A 25,825-nucleotide genomic window follows, 5' to 3' on the forward strand; every position below is an offset into this window, starting at 1 on the left:
CCTGACACTGTCTATACAAACTGGAGAGACTCTGAAAGGTGTTTGCTCCCCTGGGACAGATGAAAACTGTCGCGAAGCTGACAGGTGTAATTTTTGTTTCCACGCTGATTTGCATGCACGTTTGTCAGGGTGCTTTATAAGGCTGTCCGCCAAGCCAAACAGTCCAAATATACAACGCGTGACAGGCGTTTGCTTTAAACTGCTGTCAATCTGTTTTTGTCATGCACAATGAGGGATGTGGAGAAAACGTCATGTAACAGGTCTTTAATTAAAAACGAAGCATGAGTGTTTGCATGAGAAGGGAGGGGGGAGGGGGGCAATAACTCAAAATGATCAACTTTGGTCCAGAGCAATTTCACCCGGAGGTTACATTCAGTTTTGGTACGGAGCATCTAGTGATTTTTTTTTTCAATAAATATTTGAAACGACAAGAGGGGCGATCAGGCCTAGGCGTTTGGCATGGTCAGTTAGCGCTACTTGAATCCCCACTGTTACATATTAATTGATATGGACAATGATGCGCATTTTTAAAATATTTTCTAGTTTGACTTTATACCTAGTACCTGTTTTCAGTCTGCATTGTTCTTCAAAATATCCCAAGACATTTTGTATAACTATAGTAGACGTGGTAATCTTGATGAGGAGGTATGTCGTGAAACGTGCCGGGTGTTTGGCCTCCCAGTAGCTTTTCTTTTAATTGCAGTCTTCAGATTATAGGCACGTGAATCCTATAATAAGGATCCTATGAATCATGATACCTTAGCGAAAGTTTGTGCTCACCAACTGTCAGGCCCCTATCACATCCGTCGTACGTACGATCGTCGTACGATTGCAACCTGAGAGCATTTTTGTGATAGTCGTATATGTGTCGTATACAAAATTCAGCTGTGTTGTTTCGGACAAGGCTGTCGGCGGTTGGTTCTTTAACAGTCTGCTTGAATATTCAACGACGACGAATTGCGACAAATCGCATGACGACCTACGACAAATCTCACGACGACCTACGATAAATCGCACTGCGACCTACGACAAATCGCACGAAGACCTACGACTAATCGCACGAAGACCTACGACAAATCGCACGAAGACCTACGACTAATCGCACGAAGACCTACGACTAATAGCACGACGACCTATGACGAAAGTTACCGCGTCGTAAGCTATCTAGTTCAGATACGAGTAACTATAACTGTTGAGATGTCAATAAAAGGTGGAGATTTATACGTCTATGACAATAAAACGATTTCGTACTGAAGTTTCCGTCCTGGTGCGTGACTCCTCTATAGCTCAGCTAAGACTTGTGTCGTGCCGATGACGTAGTAGATGATCCTGTGACGTATGTACAGTTATAGGATCTAAAAGAGATCACGGCCTTGGCATTTGGCCGCGCACGTGGAAGTGAAAGGTGAACGACCCGGCCGGCTATAGGTCGTTCAAACATAAGCGTCAGCTCAGGTTTTGTTAAGAACAAAGCGTTGTCAACAGCGACGTTTAAAGAGAGAAAGACATTCTCACTTTAATTGCCGGTTAGAGTCTATTTTCTTTCTGCATACTGTATATCGGGGACTAGTTATGCACAATATTAAAGACCGGGAAACTGAAGTATTTTTCTAGCAGTCGGAGACGGAACTACAGTTCAGGCTCTTTATGAGTTTCACTCCAGAGCGTTGAATTGAAAAGACAGTCAGATTTATCTTGATTGGTTTAAAGATTTGATTAAAAATGACATATGAGGCAGAACAGGTTAGTTAGTGACGTAGTGTTGGTCTGTCTACTGGCACGAAGTCCACGCACTTAGAGTTCACACATGAAAAGACCACGGCAGTGGAATACAACTAAGCCGAGAGGACTCCAATGGTTCAGCCTGGTACTGGTCTTCTATAAGAACGAAGGTCACGCACTTGGAGTTCACGCCTGAAAAGTCCACGGCAATGGAATACAACTAAGCCAAGAGGACTCCCATGGCTCGTCTAGGTACTGTTCCATCTACAGAAACAAAGTCCACGCCCTTGCAGTTTACGCCTAAAAGGTCCACGGCAGTGGAATACAACTAACCCAAAAGGACCCCCATGGCTCGACAGAAGAACAAAGTTCACGCCCATGGAGTTCACGCCCATGGAGTTCAAGCCCTTGGAGTTCACGCCCTAGGAGTTCACGCCCTAGAAGTTCACTCCCATGGAGTTCACGCCTAAAATTTCCACTCCATCATATATCAGGAACACAGAAATCAGAAGTTTAAGAAATTGTTTCCCCACTAGGATGTAACAACGAAAAAACAACAACGCAAGGGTTAGATATGAAATTGTATCATTTACTGACATATACCGTAACCATATACATTTGTGTGACTGGGCAAGCTTCATACACCAGCACACAACCACACACTTTACACCTTTGCTGCATTACACAAAATCTCTGATTGTCAAGTCTCTTTCACAAAATGTATACAACTCTTTTAAGAAACCTTCTTCTATAGAAAACCTGTCCGACATATACAAACAAAGCATAAACATCTTTACGGACAGTATTTTGTAATATTACGTATGGTTATTCCCACAGTACCATTTATCAACATATCAGCTCCAACCACAATAAATTCTTCGTTGTGACGTTATCAAAATCTTACACCACATTCAATGATTTTGTACAACTTATTGAACAAACATTTGATATAATCTGCAATATATTATGGCAAGATTCACAATTCCATAAGTCTACATAAGTACCAATATATACATCTAAAAGCTGGAGTAAAAGCGCCTCCTACCAGAATCTTCTTCAACTGCAGGTTCAATATTTTCAACTCACATAATTCGTACTTGTACTTATTATGTACATGTACCGATAATAGATATGAGCACAATAGACACTAGTCAAATATAAAAAAGACTAGCTTTTTTAACACTGCACCTTTGCCCGAGTTTACAATGACAGTATGTTGTTGGTGGTGTGAGGCACAATGACGTAGTGTAATAATAATTATTACAATATTCAATAATAATTATTATAATCACAAAGCAGCATACGCACAAGCTTAAATGGCTGAGCAACAAATGTATCCATGATGGCTTTGGTAAACACCTTTGGCAAAAACAGTTGGTCTTTGAGGATATTCGAGTCTGACAAATTAACTTTCCGTTGATTCGTTAAGTACGAAATGTGAAGAAGTTCAACTTCCTTACAGAGTACAAGTCTAAGGGATAGAAAAAAAAACAGAGTACAAGTCTAAGGGATAGAAAAAAACAGCACCTACCAATCAAAAACACATGAGAAGTGGACAACTGAGTACTTCTGACAGTGATTGTAACCAATGGTGTGAACAATTATTCTGTTTAGCCTCCTTCACCGGCGTCTCGGTGGGCCTTGGCGAAATTTGTTTTTTTTTGGGGGGGGGGGGGGGGGGCGATTCCCGATTTTATCCGGGAAAACCCCGGGAAATGAAAATCTGCCGGGAAAGGAAAATATACCGGGGAACTTAACCTTGCAAGGGCTCCCAGCAACCAGGGGGGGGTACAAGCTTCCCGGCATATATTCCTTTCCCGGCATTTTTGTTTTCCCGACATATTTACCTTTTCTGGCGTATTCCCAGTTAAAAAACACGACCCCCCCCCCCCCCCCAAAAACAACAACTTACGCCAATGCCCCCAGAGAGGCCGATGAAGGAGGCTAAATTATGTTTCTTATACGGTATACTGCACAAGGTCGACTGAAGGTTACTCATTGCACAATGTATACATACACGTTCTAAGAACGGTCTTATCATACATACTCACTGTATGTTTCAATTAACGATTTTACCCATATTGAAAGAAGTTAAGTACCATATCAACGTTCCAAACGCACTATTGGCACAATTCTGTACTCACGAAATAAATACTGCATTTTTCATACACTCGACTCATTACATCCAGTGGTGTAAATATCAATATTTTTACAATTGCCTTGAACTATTTACAGATACTGCCTTCCATAAAAATCATTTACAGTCTCAAAAAGGCTCTTCGCATTCTGTTCTTGTTTTCTTCTTCAACTTCTGACTACGGTCAGGCATATCTGCTTGCATGCCACAATTACCTGTTTATCCTTTATTCGTTATACCCAAGTAGTATACCACCGTCTCAAACTACATGCCTCAAACTTAGTATTCTGACGTTACACCAAATATCTTTTCTTTGAACTTCTGTGTCAAAGCGCGTCGTACAACGTGCACCAATTTTGCAGTCACGTTCAAGACCAACTAAGTCACAGAGCCTACCCTGGACGTAAGGCTGTTTCCAGGGCCTACACAGGGCAGCTCCTCGGCTTCAGGGCCGACATGCCCCGACGGAAATTCTATCACAGACACCCATGAGTTAGACTCTAGGCAATAGTTGCTCAGGGTCTAACTCAAGAGTGTCTACGTGGAGTCCAACCGAACCGTACCCTTTTGAACCCTCTGAAGTTGTGGAGTGATCCCAAGGAATTTCCGCCCGCCTTCTCGGAATGATACATTCATAAAATATGGAGGTAAACCGTCTACACCTTGCTGTCACCACGCTGCCCCATGTACCCCGCCCACCGCTGTTGATGTAACGGTAGAAAACGGAAATGTCCCGCCGGATTCCGGCTCAAGAGGTCGACATGCGTCCCGTTCCGGTAAATGGTTTGTCCCGTCTGCATGTTGACGTAATCAGCCTCCGACAGACTGACGTTGAGGTTGATTTTGTTGATGGACAGACGATATTCCATCCGCATGTGCGATCCGCCGGGGTCCTTCAGAAAGGCAATGCTGCCCTCGATGTACACGTAGTCTAATGTACCGTCCCCATCAACGTCACCCACGGCACCTGCAGAAACGGACAGTCCCCATATCACAAAATCATCAAGTACAAAGTCGTTTTAGGAACAAGAAAAGCAAGAAAACTACTTGGGTAATCTGCAATACGTTATCTAAGAGGACTTATATATCCAACAAACGGTTCAATGATACAAGCTTGCTGTCTTGCCATCATACCTGAAACATACCAGTGTAAGTAGGGCGGGCAACTCGTTGGACTGCGCCAAATTGCGCTGGAATTTTGCGCCAACTTTGCGAATTTATGCCGATTCTCCCTCGCCGTTACACTGACTTGCGACACATTTGCGACTTAACTCCAGACAAGCCATACAAAGTAGCCACGTCCATAGTGCCACATTCTCAGTTTAGATACAATTTCATCGGAAATCGCAGTGTTGCCACCGAATTAAAAGCCAGTGCACAATGATTTAGAATTCATAAAAAGAGACTTGCAGTGATAAAAGGATATCTACAGCGTGTTCGTAATTTTGCCAACTTGCGAAGTTTTGGAAAATTCAACAAAAATCGCAATTTCAGGCGATAAAGTGCCCAACGCAATTTGGCAGCCAATAGGTACGTACCTGTTGTCCTGTCATTCGGACTCATAGGTGTGCACAACAACACGGGAAACTTTCTGTCATCCTCCCATCCTCGTCGCTCCCTCCTGCTGCTGTCCGCGGGTCCGTCCTGAGTGTTGGCTGGGGAGGCCGTCCTTCGTCCCGCCACGGCAGCATCCGTCACCGCGATCAGCTCCTCCGTCAGGTCATCCTCGTGTTCTGTAGGGGCATCCTCAAAGTCGGGGGGAGGCCCAAAGCGCTCTTCCTCTTGTTGCTTCTTTCGCCTATAGTCCTCTTCTGTGTAGTCTACAACACAGTTATATACGTATGTATACAAGTATGAGAAAAAAAGACGGAACATCATACAAGTATACGTATATTAACTATTAACCATGCCTGTGTTTATATGCGTATACATGTATTAGAAAACAGACGGAACATCGACCATAAGACATCCACTGAGAGTCTGCCATGGAAATATGACAGTTGGACTTTTGAAAATTCAAACTTCCGTAACGATAACAACCGTCAAAAGCTGTTATATATTTGATGACGAAAAAGTGATCCTGCAGCTGTCGTTCCTACATGTGCATTTCTATAGACAGTCGTAAGGGGCGCTTATGAGTAGTGTACTTACTGTAATAATACGGGATGGACTTGAGCTCTACAAGTCTGATGGGGGTCCGTGCGAAGTCTCTGTCTACCAGGAACAGTTCCTGGGACGGCATGTTAGCGGCGTCACAGGAAGGGGCGTGGCTTTCTTCATCACCCCCATCATCACCATGGCGACGGCGTCGCACCTGTCAAGAGCGACATATGAGTTTGCGTGGACGACAATCGGTCAACATTGTACACTTCGTATTTTCTAATTTGTGGTATATCATACTGAACTCCGATTTCCATTGCTTTTTGCTGGCTTTTCGTCTGAGAATACGTCTTCAATTCCATGATTTGCATCTAAGCTACCTGCATAACTAAAATGATGGAAATTCGTCCTTTCTTTCTTCAGTTAAAGATTCTAACAAAAACGCTCCTGCAGTTCCCAAACTGACCGCTAGGATGGTTCATCAGTATGTATACAGTGTATGTACGTACATGTGATCCTGCTCCCCCGGGATGCTGTACCACCTCGGTGGCGGGGCCCTGTCGACCTAACACCCAGAACAGGAAGGCGTCCCTCCCCGGGTCAGCCGTGCGGAGGGTCAGGGGTGAGGAGAAGGTCGTCCCGCGGGTGGGGAGGGACCACAGTTCATGCCCCGTCCGTCCGTCTAGAATCATCATCTACAACAAAACACAAGACAACATAATTAAAGAATTAAAAAAAAGAAAAAAGAATTCGAGTTCGTAAGTTACATTAATTCTTGTCACATTCGTCGTATGATTCCAATATCGTAGTATTGTATTAGTATACCCACGACCACGTGGAAGACATACTGAGCGTTGGAAGGACCAGGTTACAAAAGAAACTGGTCTGACTAGAGCACAGGACCGTGTGACATGGAAATCCTTGAAGGGGAGGAGCAAGGGGCCAGTCCCTTGCCTAAGCACTAAGGCAGACAGGTATTTTCAAGCAGGCTCTAAGACTGCTTTTTCGGTAACAAGACGGCTCGACGTCGCACGACACATGCACAAACGACCATTCTGACAATGCCCTCAGTTTGCAATCGTACGACAGTCGTACAACGAAAATAGCTGCACGCTGAAAAAAGTTGAAGCAATGGCCAAAACCAAGTTTTAACGTCGACGGCAACTACCTGTGACAAGTTGTTACACTGCACCTAGACAAGTATATGTATAGGTCAACCTCACCGCCATTGGTAGTTTACATTTGTTATATAACCGTCTGTGATTCATTTGTACGTCCAAAGGTCGGTCAAATAACCGTTTGTTTTTACAGTGAACACAATAAAACGGGTATGACATTTCAATTTTTTTAAAGACATTAACATGCCCAAATCTTATTGATGATGTTTTGCATGCTGATGCAGAATTCCAATGGCCAAACAGAAATGTCTTTTATTCTAATTCAATATACAGTTTGGCCAAAGTTTTTTTCTGAGGGTCCCAACTTTCAGCATAATTCTAGCTGTTGTTCCTAGAATTATACTGTAGACCTGGAGATATGTAATTATCAAGGTGGTATCTCACTGCACTTGGTGCACCGGCGCGGCACTGAGGGGCTCGTTCACTGCGGCACTGTTTTGTCATTGCCGATTTTTTTAAAATTTAGATATTGTGTAATACGTTCAAGTATGACATAGAAGACAACAAAATACACAAAACGTAAGAAAATTCGTTCTTTATCTCTGAAATTCGTTGAGTAATCTTTCGAACCCCGCAGTGACGAATCGGTGCTCCAAGTGCAGTGAGATACCTTCACCTAGATATCTTTGTTACATAATACTTTAGACTTGTACGCATTCATTTATTTTGTCTATCTAAATAAAGTTTTCCGGAATTACAGCGTCAGTCCGGAATCCCAGTACCGCCTGTTATAGACACTATGTGAACGGAACACACAGCTATACCTCCAAACTTAACATCTCACTGCTGTACATCTATTTGTTTAGTTTCTTCTGTTTTTAAGGCTGAGCTTTCCTTTGGAATGCCCTTTGTCACCCGTGGAGTTCCTCTGGTAGCCCAAGTTGTTTTCTCACAAGCTTCTAAGAAATCGTGCACCGTTGACAAGACACGTCTTTGGGTAAACGTGTTTTGTACCTCAGTTTACATAACACGAAAATGCAAAATAACACCCAAAGTAAAGAACATATACCGGGTCAGCATCAGTGTACCAGCAAGCTATAGCGGACTCGAACTAATCTCCATGCAGATCTGCCGGTAGCATAAGGACTTAAGCTGGCCAAGAAGTGTTCTGAGCCACCGGGGCTAGGCTGCGGACCTGAACCTAATCTGTGAAAACTTGTGAATGGCCGACATTACTAAAAACAATGGACCATTTCGTCACAAGAATTCTGTTTGGTGAAGTATCCGACGTCTATTGGCGTTTTAACATCATATCCGAGTCATGTAACTGCCTCTCTTTTAGACCAAATTTGACTATAGAGGCTTGGTAAATATAACTATGAACTCTCCTCTGCTTAACTTTTGCTATTCTTTTGGACCGGTAAGCCCTAAAACACGTGGACGCCTGCCGAAATGATATGTTCATTTTCAAATCGGTCCTACATCCGGTCTACTGATTTTTTCAGGTCCGATTTTTCTGGAGAAGAAAACCCCACCCCTAATAAAGATCATTGACAAGATACGAAGGACAAATGCCTTTTTTTGAAAACATAAACAACATCCGAAATTCAGAAATCACCGCATTTATCAAAATTCAAAATTCCACTTGACCAAAATTTGAACTAAGTGCTTAAACTTTTGACTGGACTTGTTTTTCTCTTTGCACTTCTTGTGTGGCTAGTTCTTGTGTCAGTATCATCGTTTACTTATGTCAGTAGACATAAGACGGACGACATAGCTGCTAGACATGTTGACTTCTTTCCCTCCCCCCTTGCGAGGTCTTGTCCCATTTTTGTCTCCGTTGATGCTTGAAACACCGCCTTGGTATTTTCACAGCGTCCGGTGAGTGTCAGGATTTGTAGGAAAACACCGTCTTTCTCATGGCCAGCTGCACCCGAGACCGTCAAGACTGTTTTTGTCGTTACGCAGTGGTGTCAATCAAATGCACTTGTTTGTTATTGTCCATTGAACACTCTGCGTGGTAGTCATGACTGAGTAGTAAGAGACCCACGTAGTATTGTGATGGTCACCGGTTTGCTAACAAGTGAACTACCACTGAAGTACGGACTAAAGTAATGCAAAACATCGGTCCTTGCGTACGATGACCTCCCAACCAAATATGTTGTAGTGGAAAAGAAAACTGAAGTATGGCCACGTGTCTCGGTCATAAGGGACTTACCTTAAGTATAATGCAAGCAATGACAAGCGTCCAGGGAGAAAGAAAGAGAGGTGGGCAGCGTAATTGTCGTAAAAGATTTGTTTGTTTGTTTTTGTTTGAACCTTTATTTATTCATGAAAGCTCAAATCGGCCTGCAGGCCGCTTTTCATTGAGGTCATGAGGGAAGAGGCAAGGGTCAGACAAAGTATATAACAGAGATAAAGTTACATCGTTTTGGGTCCTTATAAGTCCTATACGTCTATATACACCATTTACATTTACATACATACAGAATACATGATAGAAACTGCTACATTATTCAAGTCCGTTCATTTGGCCGTTCCCGTTACTTTAAGAGTCTCTTAAAGGAAGCCAGAGTTGGGGCTGTGCGTATGTCCGGTGGTAGACTGTTCCAGATGGTGGGTCCACGGTAGGCGATGGCTCTTCTGAAGGTTTCTCGGTGGGGTTAATAAGAGAGAGGATAATAAGAGAGAATGGACAGACATGACACTTGGTGAAACACTAAATCATAAAACCGAGAAGGGTGCTGAAAACTGGTCTTCGATCTTCTGTGGTGCGCCAACGGTCAAATAGTCAGACTAATGGAGAGAAAGGGGAGAGAGAAAGAGAGGGGGAGGGGTAGAGACGAAAGAGAGAGGGAGAGAAAGAGAGAGAGAGAGAGAGAGAGAAATTCACACTAGCCTGGAAGTTCCAGTCTTGTTAGCTTTAGTGAGATTGTAACGGACGGCACTGGGAATCCAGGCCACCGGCTTCATGCAAGAAAACGGTACATGACTTCTTAATAAATCCGAAGACTCGACGTACGCGTTTATTTTCAAGACCTGTATCTGAGCTTTGATATGTAAAAAAAAACACAACTTTTTCCCACAAGAGACTCACACAATTAAAACATGCTGCAGCAGTCCAGTAAACTTAAGTCTACTGATTCAAACCAAAACAGTTCCAGTCTGTTATCGTTGTTGCCTTGTCCTGACAGTCTGACTGTGTTAGGTAGGTGGACGAAACGCAGGACTAGGGTAAGTCGTCACGTTGGCAAGCCGCCACCCGTATGGGGTCCTTACGTCAAACCCTTGGTGCCCCGGCCCTGTACTACTATATACAGCAGGAATTTGGTCCAAATTTTTGGCGGTCGCGTTGGCCAGGTGGTCGTTGTAAAGAGGTCGCTTAATTCTTACGTCAATGGGGAAAATTTTCGGGACCGAGAAAAAAAGCGGTCGTAAAAACCAGGTGGTCGCTAAGAAGAGGCGGTCGCTTGGGCAGGTTTGACTGTACTAGTATATACATGTATACAGAAAGGTAGCAGATCACCAAACGTTAAAACCAGACAGTCACGGTCACAGGTGTTGGGCAGAATCTCAGCAAGGGGTTTATTTGTCGTGTGATACGTCCGCTCACACCTGCACGATACCACACGGGGCTAGCCGCCCGGAACACCGACAACAATAACTCTCTCCTCTCGAAAATACAAGCAAACTGCTGTGCCGCCTGGTACATTTAGGCTTGGGTCCCATTTACAAACCGAGCACGGCCGGGATGTTTGCGGAAACGAAAAATAAAAGTGTTTACCCAGGAATATACACAAACTATTCTCATGACTAATTTTGTTTACTTTTTGTGTGTTTTGTTGCCTTTTACATTATATTTTTCGAATTGCATTTGGGATGTAGCCTACGGCATTGTCAGAAGGCCTAGGGTATCCTCGCGGTCTTTCACCTTGGCTGTTAATCAAATCTCGAAATAGGACACATCTTTTAACAGTGGTGCTTTCGACTACCTCTTTTGAAACGTTTCCAGGGTCCGTCTTTTGACTCTACATGGGGCACGCGCGGACACGCGTGACTATGCGCCCCGCATGTCTTTGGGCAAGTTCAGGATCACGTCCGAGTCACTCGCTAAACAGCAAAACTACACAGCCAGGTGGTCTTGGGTGGTGATTTCCGGAAGAGTGGGTCGTCTCTGGTGGTCTGACGGAAAAACCAAGACAGATGGAGCGTCTATGACGTCTGATTGGCGTTAGAGCAAACGTCACAGCGCAAGTTTCCCGCCGTTTTTATTATCTGGGAAAACACCTGGCCCGACTATCTGAGGACATATCCAAGGCTGAATCATTATTCTATTTTTTTAAATACAAATTTGACCTATAATATGTTGTGATTTAAGACATGTAGTAAATTGTACGACAAATGTCACGTATCGTAAAATTTGCGCCATGTTCAATCAATACCCCGTCGCGTTGGCTTCGACAATGGCGTGTTTTGCTGACACGAACGTGCCCCAAGCCTCTCCTGGGCCGCTAAATGGGGACACTGGCACGACAACTCCGGCAAACTGGCTTAGGGGTACATTCTAGTCATGCTGAGATCTGCCACATGCAAATGGTTTGGTTATTTTGGTCTTTACTACGAAAGCTTGCTGTGTGAGCTAGACGACCTTGTTTAGTCTAGCGATTCTCGTTTTTCGAGTGGTCTTGTCCTATTGGGGGGCCGCGTGACTGCGGTGCTGTTTTCTTATCTACTACCTCAGAGGGACGAACCGAACGTGTCAAGGCTCAGAAAAACACTTCGGAGAAATTTCTTCAAGGAGGTAGAGAGACAGACACCTGTTCCGGAATCTACGTGTCGTATACAGCGCTCGAATTTGCATACTTTTTCGGGAACCAGATGTGGCCGGGTGGTGGTCTTTACTGTTATAAAGGTGTCGCTTGTCAGCGTGCCTTCGTTATAACGGACTCCGGCACGTCTATATAAACACTGGAGAGGCGTGGGTGAGATTGTACTAGGAGAAAAACATACAGAGAGTGCTGGTGTAGGCGGCCGGCGCTTCAGGCTAACTTGACTCCATTCTGCGGTCACGTCGGAAAATACGTCAAAGGGGCGTGGTGTCAAAACAACAGGGGAAAGAACTCTGAATGACGGACACAATAACAGGAAATTTACAGTTGGAGCTTTTCCCACCGAGCAGCTTCATAGTCAAGCGGGAGGCTTGTCTGATCACTACGGAGATGAACGCCGTGCCAACGTGACTCCTGACCCAGATGTATGCATTCACCGCCGGCTGGTAACAAAGTACATCTCGAAAAACAATATTTGCCGAGAACAGTTCAGCAAACCGGCGTGAAACAATCGGTTGGTTAGAATCAGAAGAGAAGAAGACTTGTTTGAAGCATGGCAGCTAGAATTGCTCTGCTGGGCTCTTTCCTCGTGCGCGCCTGTCTGGCAGTGACGGTGCCGCCGACTGGCTCAACGCTCCACCTCGGAGTCTGTCCCCGATTCTACGTAGACTCTCTGAGCACCTGCAACAATAGGTGTCTAACGGACGACGACTGCCGCGAGCAGGAAAAATGCTGCAACAACGCGTGTGGAGACAGGAGCTGTGTGACGGCGGCGGAAGAGACCGTCCCTACCACCATGACCACAACGACTATGGAGGACAGTTTAGCGGGGACATGTAGAGGGTATGACTGCATGCAACAAGGCGCCGTGTGTACGGTGGTGGACGGCCGGCCGAAGTGCATGTGTGAATCTCTGTGCCCCGTCGACAAAGAGCCGAGCTTCGTGTGTGCATCGGACGGCATGACTTACTTCAACGAGTGTTACATGAACGCCACGGCGTGCGAACTGGGCAAGGCGATAAACGTGGTTCCGTGCAAGGCGGTTATCCGTAACACCGGAGCGCCGACGTCGACGTGGACGCACGAGGTCCCGAGCATCGTCCCGAGCCAGCCCGCCACCTCGGCTCCGATCATCATATCTGAACCTATCATTCACATGGTCCGCGAGGACGACAACATAACGTTAGAATGCCAGGTCTCCGGCGTGCCAACGCCAAGAGTCTTCTGGCAGAAGCAAGGGGACACAAACATTTTGATAGGGCCGGGAAATTCTTTCCACCACTTTGAAGTGTCTGAAATTGGGGCATTGACTATCTCCTATATACAGATGGAGGACCAAGGAAACTACACCTGCGTAGCGGTAAACGTGGCCGGGGACACCTCCGTCGAGTTCCCGGTAGAAGTCATTCCAACGTCGACGCCCGAGCCATCGACGGACGGGTCTACGTTCTCCCCGGAGGACGTCTGTTCCCTCCCGAAGGACGAAGGGTCTTGCGAAGACAGCGTCCCCAAGTGGTACTACAACCAGGAGCGACAAGTGTGCGAACGGTTCGTCTACTCGGGCTGTGGCGGCAACGACAACCGGTTCGACAGCATCCACGAGTGCATCATGGCGTGCCCCGATGTAACGGCCGCCACGTGTCGGCTCCAGGCAGCGGCCGGTCCCTGCAAGCGGTACCGAACAAGGTGGTACTACGATATCAGCAAGGTGAGCAACCCACATTCCTTCCCATCGTTAAAGATATACTAAGTATTCAAACTGCATTTTTGATTGTGATACCAACCATATGTTTCACTATGTTACCAGTCTATTCAGTCGATCTCAGCGTCAATTCAAAGAAGGAAAAGTCATCTTTTATTTTCTAAACTTTCTTAATTTCTACATTGTAGTACGATATATGTGTGCCATAACCACAAACTGTGTGATACTGATGTCTTAAAATCCAACCCAGTGCTCCATTCTACGCAAAATATGATGGACTTAAATTTCAGTTATTTTTATCAAATGTATGTATATGATATGTATCTTATTTTATCGCGTACAATTCACGGTCAAATCCGACAGCCCACGAGACAGTCCACGAGACCGTAAAGTACACAGTCGATGTTGTTGCTATCCTTTCAGGCGGAAAGCCGGCTAACTTTGAACTTTGCTCGGCGGCTTCAGGCTGTAAGAGCCAAGGCCGCGTTTAGTCTACACAAATGGATATTGATGCTTTGCTAACCGCAAATTGGGCCGCAGGGCTGAGGAGCCAGCCGGCGTCTGTTGTTTTCAAACTCTCAGGTCAAAGGTTCATCATGTGCGGGGGTTGTCCCGAGTCCTCCACGTCAGTTCCGACTGTTTGATAACTTCCAGCGCATGCGCGCTATGATTCAGAAAATGCGTTTTACCAGAACTGTTGAAAGAAGTTATGCGTGTGAGGCGTGGTTTACCGGCGTAGTGTTCATGTAAGCCATCACGAAATCGCCGGCAAATGCAGCCAGCGGTGCGGGACATTTTCGGGCCCTATACCCGAACGCGCTATCTTCGTTAGCTTACAGCCATAATATCACGAAATTGATGACAAACAGCGCGTAAGTCGAGAACGGCTTCCGTTGTATTCATGGGTCTATTGTGATTAATGTGTAAGAAACTCTCCAACCTCTTTGAAGGAACAGTACACCATCGCAATGAAACGTGGACAAATGCCAGATGTACGACAATTGCAACCTAAGGAAGGTGCTATTACCACCAAAAAATAAATCAACATCTAGAAAACATTGAAGATCTTTGTGATTAGACGACGACGACGAACTTAGCACAGGCATCAAACCGCAAAAGTGTTTTCCGTATTTTTTTCTCGAAAGTCACAGTTTTAGAATTCTGAAGAAGACAAAAACAATTGCACCTGTAAACAGCACTTACAGGTCCTAACTGTGAGAGCTTAGGTCAAACTTTAACCGCAGCTTCCTGTTAGACTTGGCGGGAGACCATAAGGGACCCGCCGCCGGAATTCCACGTCAGGCTATTGCAGCCGCATTAGGCACGTGTTGACAGGTACAGAGAGGCGAGAGGAAATAACATGTCCCCCTTGTCTTCTCCCCGTAGGGCGTGTGTTCCTGGTTCATCTACGGTGGCTGCCAGGGGAACGACAACAACTTCGTGACCATGGATAGCTGCAACGACGCCTGCCCGTACCATGTCGCCAACGCCTGCCACAAGTGTCCCAACCGCTACGGCATGGTCGAGTACTACTGCATGAGCGACTTTGCCATCGTGGGGACAGTCTTAGAGATAATCGACTACAACACGGACGAGCGACCGAAGGCTGTCATCATGCTAGAAGATGTCTACAAGGACAATATGGGCATGTTTGAGAGCGCGGAATCGGCCTTCGCTCTAGAGATTAGTCTGAATTTCACCATGCGCCAGCCTTGTCCGTGTCCCGAACTGAAGGTGGAAGAAAAGTACATTATCATGGGCACGGTACAAGACGGGTACCCAATGGTCGAGAAGGACAGCTTCGTAAAGACATTGAGCGAAAAGAGGAAGCAGCGCCTGATGCACACCTCCAGGTCAACAAACGTCTGCGAAAACCTAAAGTAGGGAACGTACAAATAATCTTTGAGTGGGAGCGGGTTCTTTAGTGTAATTAATCAAAGAAAACAGGAAAATAACTTGATGTAAATTTTCAATATCTTTGGTTGTGTAGGCTTGAGTACGACCAATACCTGATTCTAACTGCCACGGTGCTTCAGTAACGCAACTAAATGTGCAACTAAAAAATTTGAAACGTGTACAGCACAAAGCATTACCCTCTCACACTAATACATAAACTGAATTGTATCAAAATTAAGGCCTATTGGGTGAAATTCCGTTTGACGAAATTCCACCAGGCTTCATTTCAGCTGTTTTTCGCGAAAAGCGCCCCTTGTTATTTGAGCAATTCCTTGCTTGACTTCGAGGTTTACTTGACGAAAAAGGCTTGTATATAGAGACGTCTGGGCCTGCCATTCACAATGACAAATGTGTGACACAGCATGCATGCGGTGACCCCAAGGTACCCTCTCTCTTTCTGGGCCCGTCGGAAGTTCCAAAGGTCGTCGGAGTGGGACACGCGCCAGACGAAACATAACTCAGACTACAAAAATAACCTGGTCACCAGTCTCTTCAGACTGGGTCTCCTCGGCACTGTAAGCTTCTGTCACCGCTTGGCCAAATAAGTCCTCCCGGTGATTTCTTTCGCATGCCTTGATGAAATTTACAGCTCTTGCTGAGGGTTGTCCTCAGGTGGCTCTGTCAAAATATCGTCGGGGTATGTTGACCCTGGTGCCGAAGAACTATGTGCAAAGCCCTGGCGACAGCCTTTCTCATAAACTTCTGACGTTATCTACGAATTTTCGAAAGCAATAGCGAAGTAGGAAGGTGGGTGTCCTTTTTACTTGGACAACCGTTGCTCAAGAATTTGAAGAAAGAAGAGGGGTGTACTTTTGGAGTCGCTGACACGTAGTACATATACGTGATGTTTACATAAATAACGTTGAGACACGTGCCTTCAAGGAAAATTCTTCCAGAAGCAAAACTATTTGTAAGATTGCTATATGGTGAATACTAGTGTATCATACTAACAGATTTTGTAAGCCCTTAACTTCAGTAGGAAGGGATTTAAAAGCAAAATAAATTTTTCTGAGAAGTCCAGGCTGGGAACTTAACGTTGGGGTTGTCTATGTTGAGAACTGGGGCTATACCGTTTTTACCTATAAATGTGACAACTACATACGTGTAAAAAGATAAGCTATAGTAATATGACAAATCTAATTGATATTTAATTTGCCAATAACGATCATGAACTCTAATTTCTTGTAACGTTTTTGCATGCTTCTTTGCTCACACGGACTCTATGCATGCCAGACCAATCAATGACTGCATGAATCAAGAACTGATCGGCGATTATTTTCTATGATCGATTTTTGTAGGGCGTATAATTCGGAGGACGACAACCTGGGAGAACCAACGGCTGACGGCTCGCTGCCCCCCACCCCCACACCCCCTGACATGGCTTCCCCACGGTCACACACGCATAGGGAAGACACTAGTGCAGACAGGCAGGACAGGCCAGACATTGAGGACAGTGCCGACACGGACGAGTTCTGGTATCTTTAACTGCTGTCTGGGGACTGGGCTGTATTAGGGCGCGGTCACATGTAGGCCGTGCGTTCGTCGTACGATTTTGATGGCATAGGATTTTCAAGCAGGCTGTGACAGAACCAACCACAGGGAGGGATCCAAAGCAGCCTTTTTGAGTACCAATACAATTGAACTTTGCACGACACGTACATGGCTGTCCTCCAAAGTGTCCGAAGTTAGTCATCGATCGTACGACCATCGCACGACCTTTGTGACCCGACACAAGATCCGGTTTCCAACCAAAGATTGCATTGCTGCATTTACCCCCTTCATGATCATTGAAAATTTACAAACATGTACCTCAGCTTACAAAAACAGTATTTTCCAAGGCTGCTTTCGGCTTTTCCCCTTTCAAATCATGGTTTGCTTGCCCTTACAAGTTTGGGTCGGAGAAACCTGTGAAGTTTTTCAGGAATCGACCATTTGAAAAGAAAAAGATATCTACCGAATGACCAGTCAGGCGATGGAAAAAAAACATACTCAGTACAAAGTTTTATTGAGACTTGTTTAACAGAAAGAAACCAAATTATACTCAGAAATTCCTAGCTTGTGTTTCATCAATCAATTTGTCAATGACCGAAAACGTAAGGTGTCTTGATCAGTAATGTATTTTTCATTAGGGCATTGCCTTGATTCTGTGATTTGCGTCAGGCCCCATGGACGACGTTACTTACTGTTTTTTTCGGACCACATGTTACCAGAGTGACACGGCAAAATGTGCTGCCTTGGCAAACCTGCCCCGGGGTCTGTACAAAAACACATGGTCCACTCTAACCCTTACCAGACATCAAATACCCAAATCTTCAGATCTAAATAAATAAAATCTGGCTTGTGACAGAGTGGCAATGATCAAAGACTTTCCCAAAAAAGTCTCCCAAAGAAATGCGGGCCGTAGGATTGACCTTGACTTTGTTATTTCAAACCACATGGTGGTTCTCTACCTGATTTACGTCCGAACCTCAAGTGTGGCCGTCCTAGAGGGAGACCGGGCTTGCACCGACTTTGATCAAGTCCCAACAGAAATGTGTTGGTCATAGAATCGGGTCAAGAATCTCTCTATCTGTCCATCCAACCTTCGGGGCTTGTTATACAAGGTGGGAACACGGGGATCTCTCCCTGGCAGTCAGACCATATGCAGAGCACAATCTTAGCCCCAACTCTTTAAGATGGTGATTACCCCCCCCCCCATAAAAACAAAACAAAATTGAATTCACAACTGGACTAGGTTGCATCATTCAAAATTATGATTTCAAAGACAACAAAACATTTTAAAAAAAAACGTAAAAATAGATAAATTTTGTTCTTTATCTTTGAAATTCTTTGAGCAACCTGTCTTACATGTATATTTGGTTGCTTAGCAATCGCTCAGAGAAAGAGAAGTTTTCTTTGAAAGAGATCCAAAGAAAACAGTAAAAAGAATCTACATCAGTTTGTTCGCCTGAATGTTTGACAGAACGCCTGAATGTTTGACAAAAGAGTCTTTGTTTTGGGCTCTTATGGGGGGATGCAGCATTAGTAAAGCCACAATCCTGACAGACCTCCCCCTAACGCAGCAGTTAAAGAACCCCATGCACACCGGAGACAAAAGCCGCTGGCTTTGCAAGAGAGACATTTTCTCAGGTTGCCTTCTTTCTCTTGTAATTATACTACCTCAAGATGGTGGTGCAGGTAGAAGCCTCTGGATCTATGTATTTTCAATAAAAATGTGTTGAATTTAAAATTGTACAAAGTTTACAACTAATATTTCTTTTTATTGCTATCTTTACATTTTGGTGCTTACTTGAAGCCAGAGGAAACTGCACTGCCTGATACAGAATAAAGTTGTAGCTTAAAGAATATCTCATAGGGTTATGTTAAATATAAGATATGCTAATATAATTTGTGGATGACGGATGCTTATACATTGACTTTGGCCTTGGCTTGTTTTCTGAATTTGACAAGAAAGATTGCCATCTATGATTGGTAATGATTTGCGAGTGGACGTAAATCTGAAAGTCATTAAATATAGGTCAAGTTCAGTCATAGTGATGCATACGGCCACAAATGTCCTTGGATGTTATTTTCATCATACATACGTTGAGAGGTTCAGGGTTGGAGAAGTTTTCTAAAATAAAAGATTTACTTGTCCTAACCAACTCTTCAAGTGCCTAAGATTCAAATGTCACTTTTATTATGTATTTTTATTTCCAGCAATGAAATTTTTATTATTGCCTCTATTTTCTATGTTGACTAATGCTTGATGCAGCTGTAAAATTGATAAAGTATACCAAAATCTCACTTGCCCGATAAGGAAAGTCGGTTAGGTCATGCACTTGCCCGATCAGCACTTTCACTTACCCTGGAAAATAGCCTAGTGGACTTGTCCAACCCTTGTTCATTCCAAAGTGTAGGGGCAGCCTAGATTTTGGAACAATGCATATTATTATGTTCTTAAAGTATGTGTGTGTGTTCTGCAAAAGGGCACGAACGGAAGTGGTTCTAAGTCAATATCTAGTCGAAAGATGTGTTAAAATGTTGATACGTCACTATTAGGAAATGATTCTGGAATGTAAATAAGGAAATGACAGTGGTAAGTAGTGATAGATGTTTAGCAAATTATATGTGAGACATGTTTTGGTTAGGAATAAAGACACTGAAGATTAAACATTTCTTTGTTGCATTTTCTTATCACTTTGAGCATTAGTTAGCATCAGATTCTGTAAGTGACCAATGATCACAGTTAAAATCATAAGCTGAAATGTTGTTTTCCTAATTACAATTCTGGACCCTACAATATGCAGGAAGCTCATATACTGTAAATGCATTTATGTTCGCGGGGATTTAATTTCGCGGTAGTGGGAAAAAGGACTTTTTGCGGTGGTTTTAATTCCGCGGTAACACCATAGACTGCAGTTTAATACCATTATAGAAAAATGTTCACGGTGGTTTTAAGTTCGCGGTGAAGTGGTCACCGCGAAAACTGCGAACATTAATCCACCGCGAACATTTCTGCATTTACAGTATTTGATTGTTTTGTAATTTTAACTGGACTCCAGGAAGAATAGATTTTGCGTTAAACTTTGTAAAGTCTAAAATGGAGATTGAAATAAACAAACAAACATATGCATACAAAGGTAGCGGAGCAAGAGGACGGTCCCTAGCCTAGGAGGTAGGCTGCGTATCTGAGATGTTATACCGTTCTGTAGTGGTCCACTGTGTTTTGCTGCTACAGTGGTCTGGACACTCTGCAATAGCAATCAGTCTTTCTTCAACTCTCTCTTCTTTGTGCTATTCATCACAAGCCTCCTTAGCTCCTGTATAGTTTTCTTTCTGACCACAATGGTCCTAAATTTTGTAGTCTTCAGGTTCTTACAGTGCCTTCCTTTTTCTGATCTCTATGTGTTAGAGCCAATCAAGGCCTGCTGGGCAGGTGTGTTGGTTGGCATTCTCAGTACGTGTCCAACCACCTGGCATGCAGTCCATCAAAAACAGGATTATGATACAATATCGATAACGATTGTACGTATTTCTTGGAAGAAAACAGTATAAACTGTAACGGTTGCGCTTGACAAGAGTCTACATTTCATATCACTATCTTGGCATTGGGTATGCATGGTTTGCGTAGGTGAAATTTCTGCACAAAATCTTGAAGGTTTTGCACTTGGCACAAATACAGGACTGGTACATTGCTCAGGCATGTATAAAATCTTTTGTATATCTGGCTGGTTTTATGTTGGCCAACGAAATACAAAGGTCATATAATGACGTCTGTACCTTCATTCAATCAACAAGGGCAGATCAGCAAATGTCAGGAAAAGGGATTGATGTGAAACAATTTCATTCCAAAAATTTCTCCAAATTGTAAGGTCCCGTCCTTCCTTTAGTGTCCATGAAATGGTGTATTACGTGCTGTGGAAGAAGGCTTGCTCTTTAGTCTTACATGATTTTGAACCTTTAAAGGCCAGTCAACAAGAGTTTGGATGTTCCCCGGTATCTAATGTTGATCATCAGAAAGCGCATCTTGTGCAAGAGACTTGGGTGCTTTGCAGCCTCTAAAAAACATCCAAATCATATCAAACTGAGGCTTAGAGACCTGTGAAAATCGTCCAATCTTTTAAAAAAACTACACAAACATCAAAAGAACTCAGAGTTTAGAGCTCACGTGTTCATTGGTCAATTGATTTTTCTGCTGTGTGACCTGGTTTGATAGTACGACAAAACTTTATTCCCTCATTATAACTTTCACTAAGAAATGTATTTCACCATGAGCCCTAAGGCTTGATAATCTATGACACGGACAGGTGTGGCATATCCCGATACTAACCGTCAAGTCAAACATGATTATCGTTCAGCTGTGCATGGGGATGCTCACAGTTAAGGTAGTTTATAACACATGGCATCTTATTCCATAACACAACCCAATGTCACAGGTGTATGTCACAAACTGACGTCATGACTCTCTCCCTTAATCAATTTCTATCCTCCATAGCCTTGGGCTGATCTTCCACTGAGCATCATTTAGCATACTCGCAAAGCTCACCGGGTGTGGACAAGTTTTACATGGTATTCAAGGCTGTAGCTAGCCTGAAATTATTTTCCGTCCCCTTGACTTTGAATGGAAATCCTATCAAGGCCATTTGATGTTCCTAGGGGGGTCCAGGGGGCATGCTTCCTGGAAAATTTTGAAATCTAGACCTGCTGAAACGCTACTTCCTGCATTTTGATGTGTAAATTTTGCAAGTAGACTTAGCTGTTCAACGGCATCTGTTTTTTTAATAACATTTACATGTCGATTTTTGTCCGCCATGGCACAGAGGACAGAATGGGCAAAATCTTGCTTCGTCCCCATCTGCCAGATTCCGTCAAAGAACGGAAGGATGGGCACTGGCTACAACCCTGAGAATTTCTACACTTGCACGCTAAAGAAAACCAAAATAACAGATTGCACGAAGGTTGGGGTAGACGACCCTCCTTGTCTGGTATATATGGGCTGTGCTGTATAAGAACCAGATTGTACCGGGTGTGAGAGACACGACAGTCAGTAAACAGGGAGATGACGACGTGTGCGATTCAGCACCAGACGTTGGCTCAGGCTCCGCGGGCTGGTAGCCAGGTTGGGGGGGGGGGGGGTATGTTGTGACTCTTTCAAAGGTCGCTGTCTTTAGAAAGAACACAGGGCCAACACTGCGGTTCACAAGTTTCCCCACAAGGGTAGACATAACTGTTTTCTTTAAGTTAGCACCTGCCAAGGAGACATCAGCAGTCCAGAAAACTGTGTCTTGACCTCTTCCTGACTGGACCTTAAACATAACTTTCGAAGGTTATTGTATTTAGAAAGAACATGGGGCCAACACTATGGTTCACATGTTCAAACATCTTCCATGAAGTGTAGACATAACTGTTTTCTTTAAGTTCACACCTGCCAAGGAGACATCAACAGTCCAGAAAACTGTGTCTTGACCTCTTCCTGACTGGACCTTAAACATCACTCACTCCTTCACTTTCAACGCTATTGACACCCCACTTTTATTTTCAGAAAACAGTGAAATAAAAGCAAATTATAACACATTTGGGACTTATGTTATGTCCTAGGCATACAAAATTACACATGCAACAGAAAAACTGATCAATCGGCATTCTCTTTACACATATCATATCTATTATAAGAAATCTCTTACATTTTTACATTGTACAGTTCATGTACCTTATTCATTTAACACACAAACATACATTGTAGTGTCACACAAAATGTGTTCCTTCATGTTAAACTTGCCTTAAACAATTATGCATTCTATTAGAGACACATTCAAGCTAAAAACTTCTGAATGGCGTGATTCTCAAGCACAGAATGACTTTAGTCGAAAAGGTTTAAGCTTAAGATGGTCTAAGTACGTAAGGTTAAGATGCCATGCAATGTCTTAATACGCCTACACGTGCTAATGAGACCTTCAAGTTGGTCAAATCTTATCTGAATACAGAATTGGTATGATATAGCAGTTGTAAGATGATAATCAAGAAATATTCTTTCTCATTGTAACGCTGTCTTTTCTGACTTTATTACAACTTGTGTAGGCAAGAAGAATACACCAGATGGAGTACATTGCTCTTTTCCGTAAGCAATAGGCATAGGCAGGCTAGTTGATTTCCCACAATTTGTAAGAAAAGCCGTCTTATTCTGATCACATAATTTGTAGCAAGGTGACCAACTTTTCCATAATTGCCGTCCACAAATTCAGCACAATACGTAAGACGTTCTTCCAAATTCAGCATAAAGCCGAGGCCCCCCCATACAGACCCTCAGGCCAAGAACAGGTACACAGTATCCCACAATTTTGTCTGATTCATCCCCTCTTACTGCTAAAATAGACAAGTCTCTGACCTACTAACCAGTCCAAACTGTGAGCTTTGCTTTTGATCAGCGTCCAAATACTGCTGATATCAGTGAACAAACCAGACCTCACCTCTCCAGCCTTATCTTATTGACCAGCTAGACCACAGTCTGCAAAACATTTGTCGAGAAAATATTTGCCCAAACTCTGAGGTGCAACCCTTCTCACAAACAGATCAGGCTGCTTTCATGTGCTACTTGCGGTCATTGAGTGTTCAGGATAATTCTTTTCAAGCATTCAAAGCATTCACCAGGCAAGTTGAGGGAAATTGCAGCAGTCAAATATTTTTTTTACATATTACTTTTCTTTCTCTTTTCTTTCTTACTTAGTGCCAACGATCATGTTGATCATTATGGCACAGTCTTTATTCAATGTCCTATCCGTGGGACGTCTGTAGCCGAAGCTAGGTACTCATTTTCACCTGAGTGAAGTGGGGAAAGTCGTGCAAAGTGCCTTTCCCAATGGCACAAGAAATTAGGACCTGGAGGGCCTGAGTGAGACCAGCTTGCTGACGATTATGCCACGCGATCTCTCACAATTTTTACTGTGTTACTGAAAATGCAGAAATGTTTTTGGTAGATTCACATTTGTATGATTATGTTCATGTTGTTTCCTCAGTTGCCGCTTCACCACAAACTCAAATTACCACAAAGTTTAGCTGTACATTGTGAAAAAAAAGTGAATTTAGAGGGAAGCACCTAGTTGAATGCAGCATCACTAATCCTACGGTATATAGTACACTTCAGTTATTAAGGTGTTTAAGACAATCTTCATAAGGCCTCTATAACAATTTTTTGATTGTGTTAATGTTATAAAAATTGATGTATGTGTATGTACCATGATTTTCAAATTGAGATTCTTAGTGCCTGAGACGTGGCCTCATTTGACCTGGGAGCCTAGACGCTGAGTTCAGCAGTTCTCTCCACAAATTTTCCACAGATGTTCACCTGATGTTGGTGGGGGGTACGGAAGGCAGCACGCTGGTATGTTCTCAGTAGTAGATCATGTTCTCTATAGCCATAACTTATCAGCTATAAAAGCAAAATACCTTCACCCTCCAGTAGATACATGCACGGACTGAACTCATTATGTAATCAGTTAACTGTGGCATCATGTGTGGCGTATTAAACTGGTAGTGACTGGGCTCAGAACCTAGAGGTCCCAAGTTTTATACTTACTGCGCCCCTGATGTTGTGCCCTTGGGAAAGGCACTTTACACAACCTTCCTCACTACATCCTGGTAACGCTAGTTCACCTTAATCCGTGGGGTAACCTATATTCGTTGTTTAAAAAAAATAGATATTTAGAGCTTTGAGGTCAAAGGCATGGGTTTCAAATGTCAGTTTCAAGATATTGTAATGTGAAACTACCTTACATCGACTTAACGATCCCCAAGTACCCAATTTTTATACACAACGGATATAGGTTACCCTTCGGATAAAGGTGAACTAACGTTACATTGTCTAAAAATGGGTACCTGTCTTCAAATTGGTCAGGGAGGTACAAGACTACTACCTTCTGTCTTTAAAATTATATTAGGTACAAGTACATGTACTGATACAGAGGATTAGGTAAGAGTCCGGACCTGTAACGATACCTGAACAATTTGACAAATTAACATGTGACACTTTAAATTTCTTCTTAACGTCTTCAATAAAAAGAAACTTAATCTTACAACTTGTCAGTATCGTACGATTGTTGCAAGACAATCGTACAATATTCAAATCAAAGATGGCTCAAATCAAAGATGGCTCTGATTTCAAGATTCATCGCATCATTTTATGCCTTTTCCAGAGGTAAATTTTCGTCTTTGTGAAAGAACATATAACGCTAGTTTACCTTTATTCACTGGGTAACCTATATTCGTTGTACCTAAAAACAGGATATTTCGGGATATCAAGTCGATGGACGGTGGTTTTAAATTGCATTTTTTTTCAATATATTGCAGTTTCAGACCACCGTCCATCGACTTGATATCCCGAAATACCCTGGTGTTAAATACAACGGATAAAGGTTAACCCGCGAATAAAGGTGAACTAGCGTTACATGATGTACTTGGTACAGTAATTCAATTTTTATACAGCAACTGTACTTCATGATCCGAATCTATTTTCATGGTACGTTGCCGGTACACAGTAAATTTAAGGTATCCAGTTGTTACACCTTGAGCACATTTACTAAAAATAGCCTTCTTCCTGTGGCCTAACCTTGTAACAACTACAAATTTTGTGCCAAAGGGCAGAACCTCAGCAGGACAGGCACATTCAAGGACACACCTGCGATGAACTCTGTGACCTCTGCAAGGAGTTATCATGCTGGAAATCTATGGTAGTCCACAAATAGACATTCTTTTAGTGTTGTTTTATGTACATGCTAGTCAACAC

General features: G+C 43.5%; 2 protein-coding genes across 2 annotated transcripts in view; one reads left to right on the forward strand and one right to left on the reverse strand.

The window, feature by feature from the left end:
• Window positions 1–3,609: 3,609 nt before the first annotated feature.
• The window catches only part of LOC118428909, a 28,192-nt gene continuing 5,976 nt past the window's right edge, over window positions 3,610–25,825 (reverse strand). Inside the window, exons 3-6 of the mRNA XM_035839197.1 lie at window positions 6,469–6,654; window positions 6,011–6,173; window positions 5,398–5,679; window positions 3,610–4,826 (exon numbers count right to left, since the gene is read on the reverse strand). Of these exons, the coding sequence (XP_035695090.1) occupies window positions 4,516–4,826; window positions 5,398–5,679; window positions 6,011–6,173; window positions 6,469–6,654 (942 nt within the window). The 3' untranslated portion in view covers window positions 3,610–4,515. The remainder of the gene's footprint in view (window positions 4,827–5,397; window positions 5,680–6,010; window positions 6,174–6,468; window positions 6,655–25,825) is intronic.
• Window positions 10,932–18,341, forward strand: LOC118428908 (WAP, Kazal, immunoglobulin, Kunitz and NTR domain-containing protein 1-like). Its single transcript, XM_035839196.1, has 3 exons — window positions 10,932–13,614; window positions 14,995–15,488; window positions 16,863–18,341. The coding sequence occupies exons 1-3, from the start codon at window positions 12,460–12,462 to the stop codon at window positions 17,047–17,049; spliced, it is 1,836 nt and encodes a 611-aa protein (XP_035695089.1). The 5' UTR covers window positions 10,932–12,459; the 3' UTR covers window positions 17,050–18,341.

The sequence above is a fragment of the Branchiostoma floridae genome, chromosome 13, assembly GCF_000003815.2.
Source record: "Branchiostoma floridae strain S238N-H82 chromosome 13, Bfl_VNyyK, whole genome shotgun sequence".
Lineage (NCBI taxonomy): Eukaryota > Metazoa > Chordata > Leptocardii > Amphioxiformes > Branchiostomatidae > Branchiostoma > Branchiostoma floridae.

Bases quoted from the DNA above. Each gene is read 5' to 3' on its own strand.
- LOC118428908 (XM_035839196.1), top strand. From the start codon at position 12,460: ATGGCAGCTAGAATTGCTCTGCTGGGCTCTTTCCTCGTGCGCGCCTGT. The intron at 13,615-14,994 runs GTGAGCAACCCA...TTCTCCCCGTAG, and splicing joins GGTACTACGATATCAGCAAG to GGCGTGTGTTCCTGGTTCAT. The intron at 15,489-16,862 runs GTAGGGAACGTA...CGATTTTTGTAG, and splicing joins AACGTCTGCGAAAACCTAAA to GGCGTATAATTCGGAGGACG.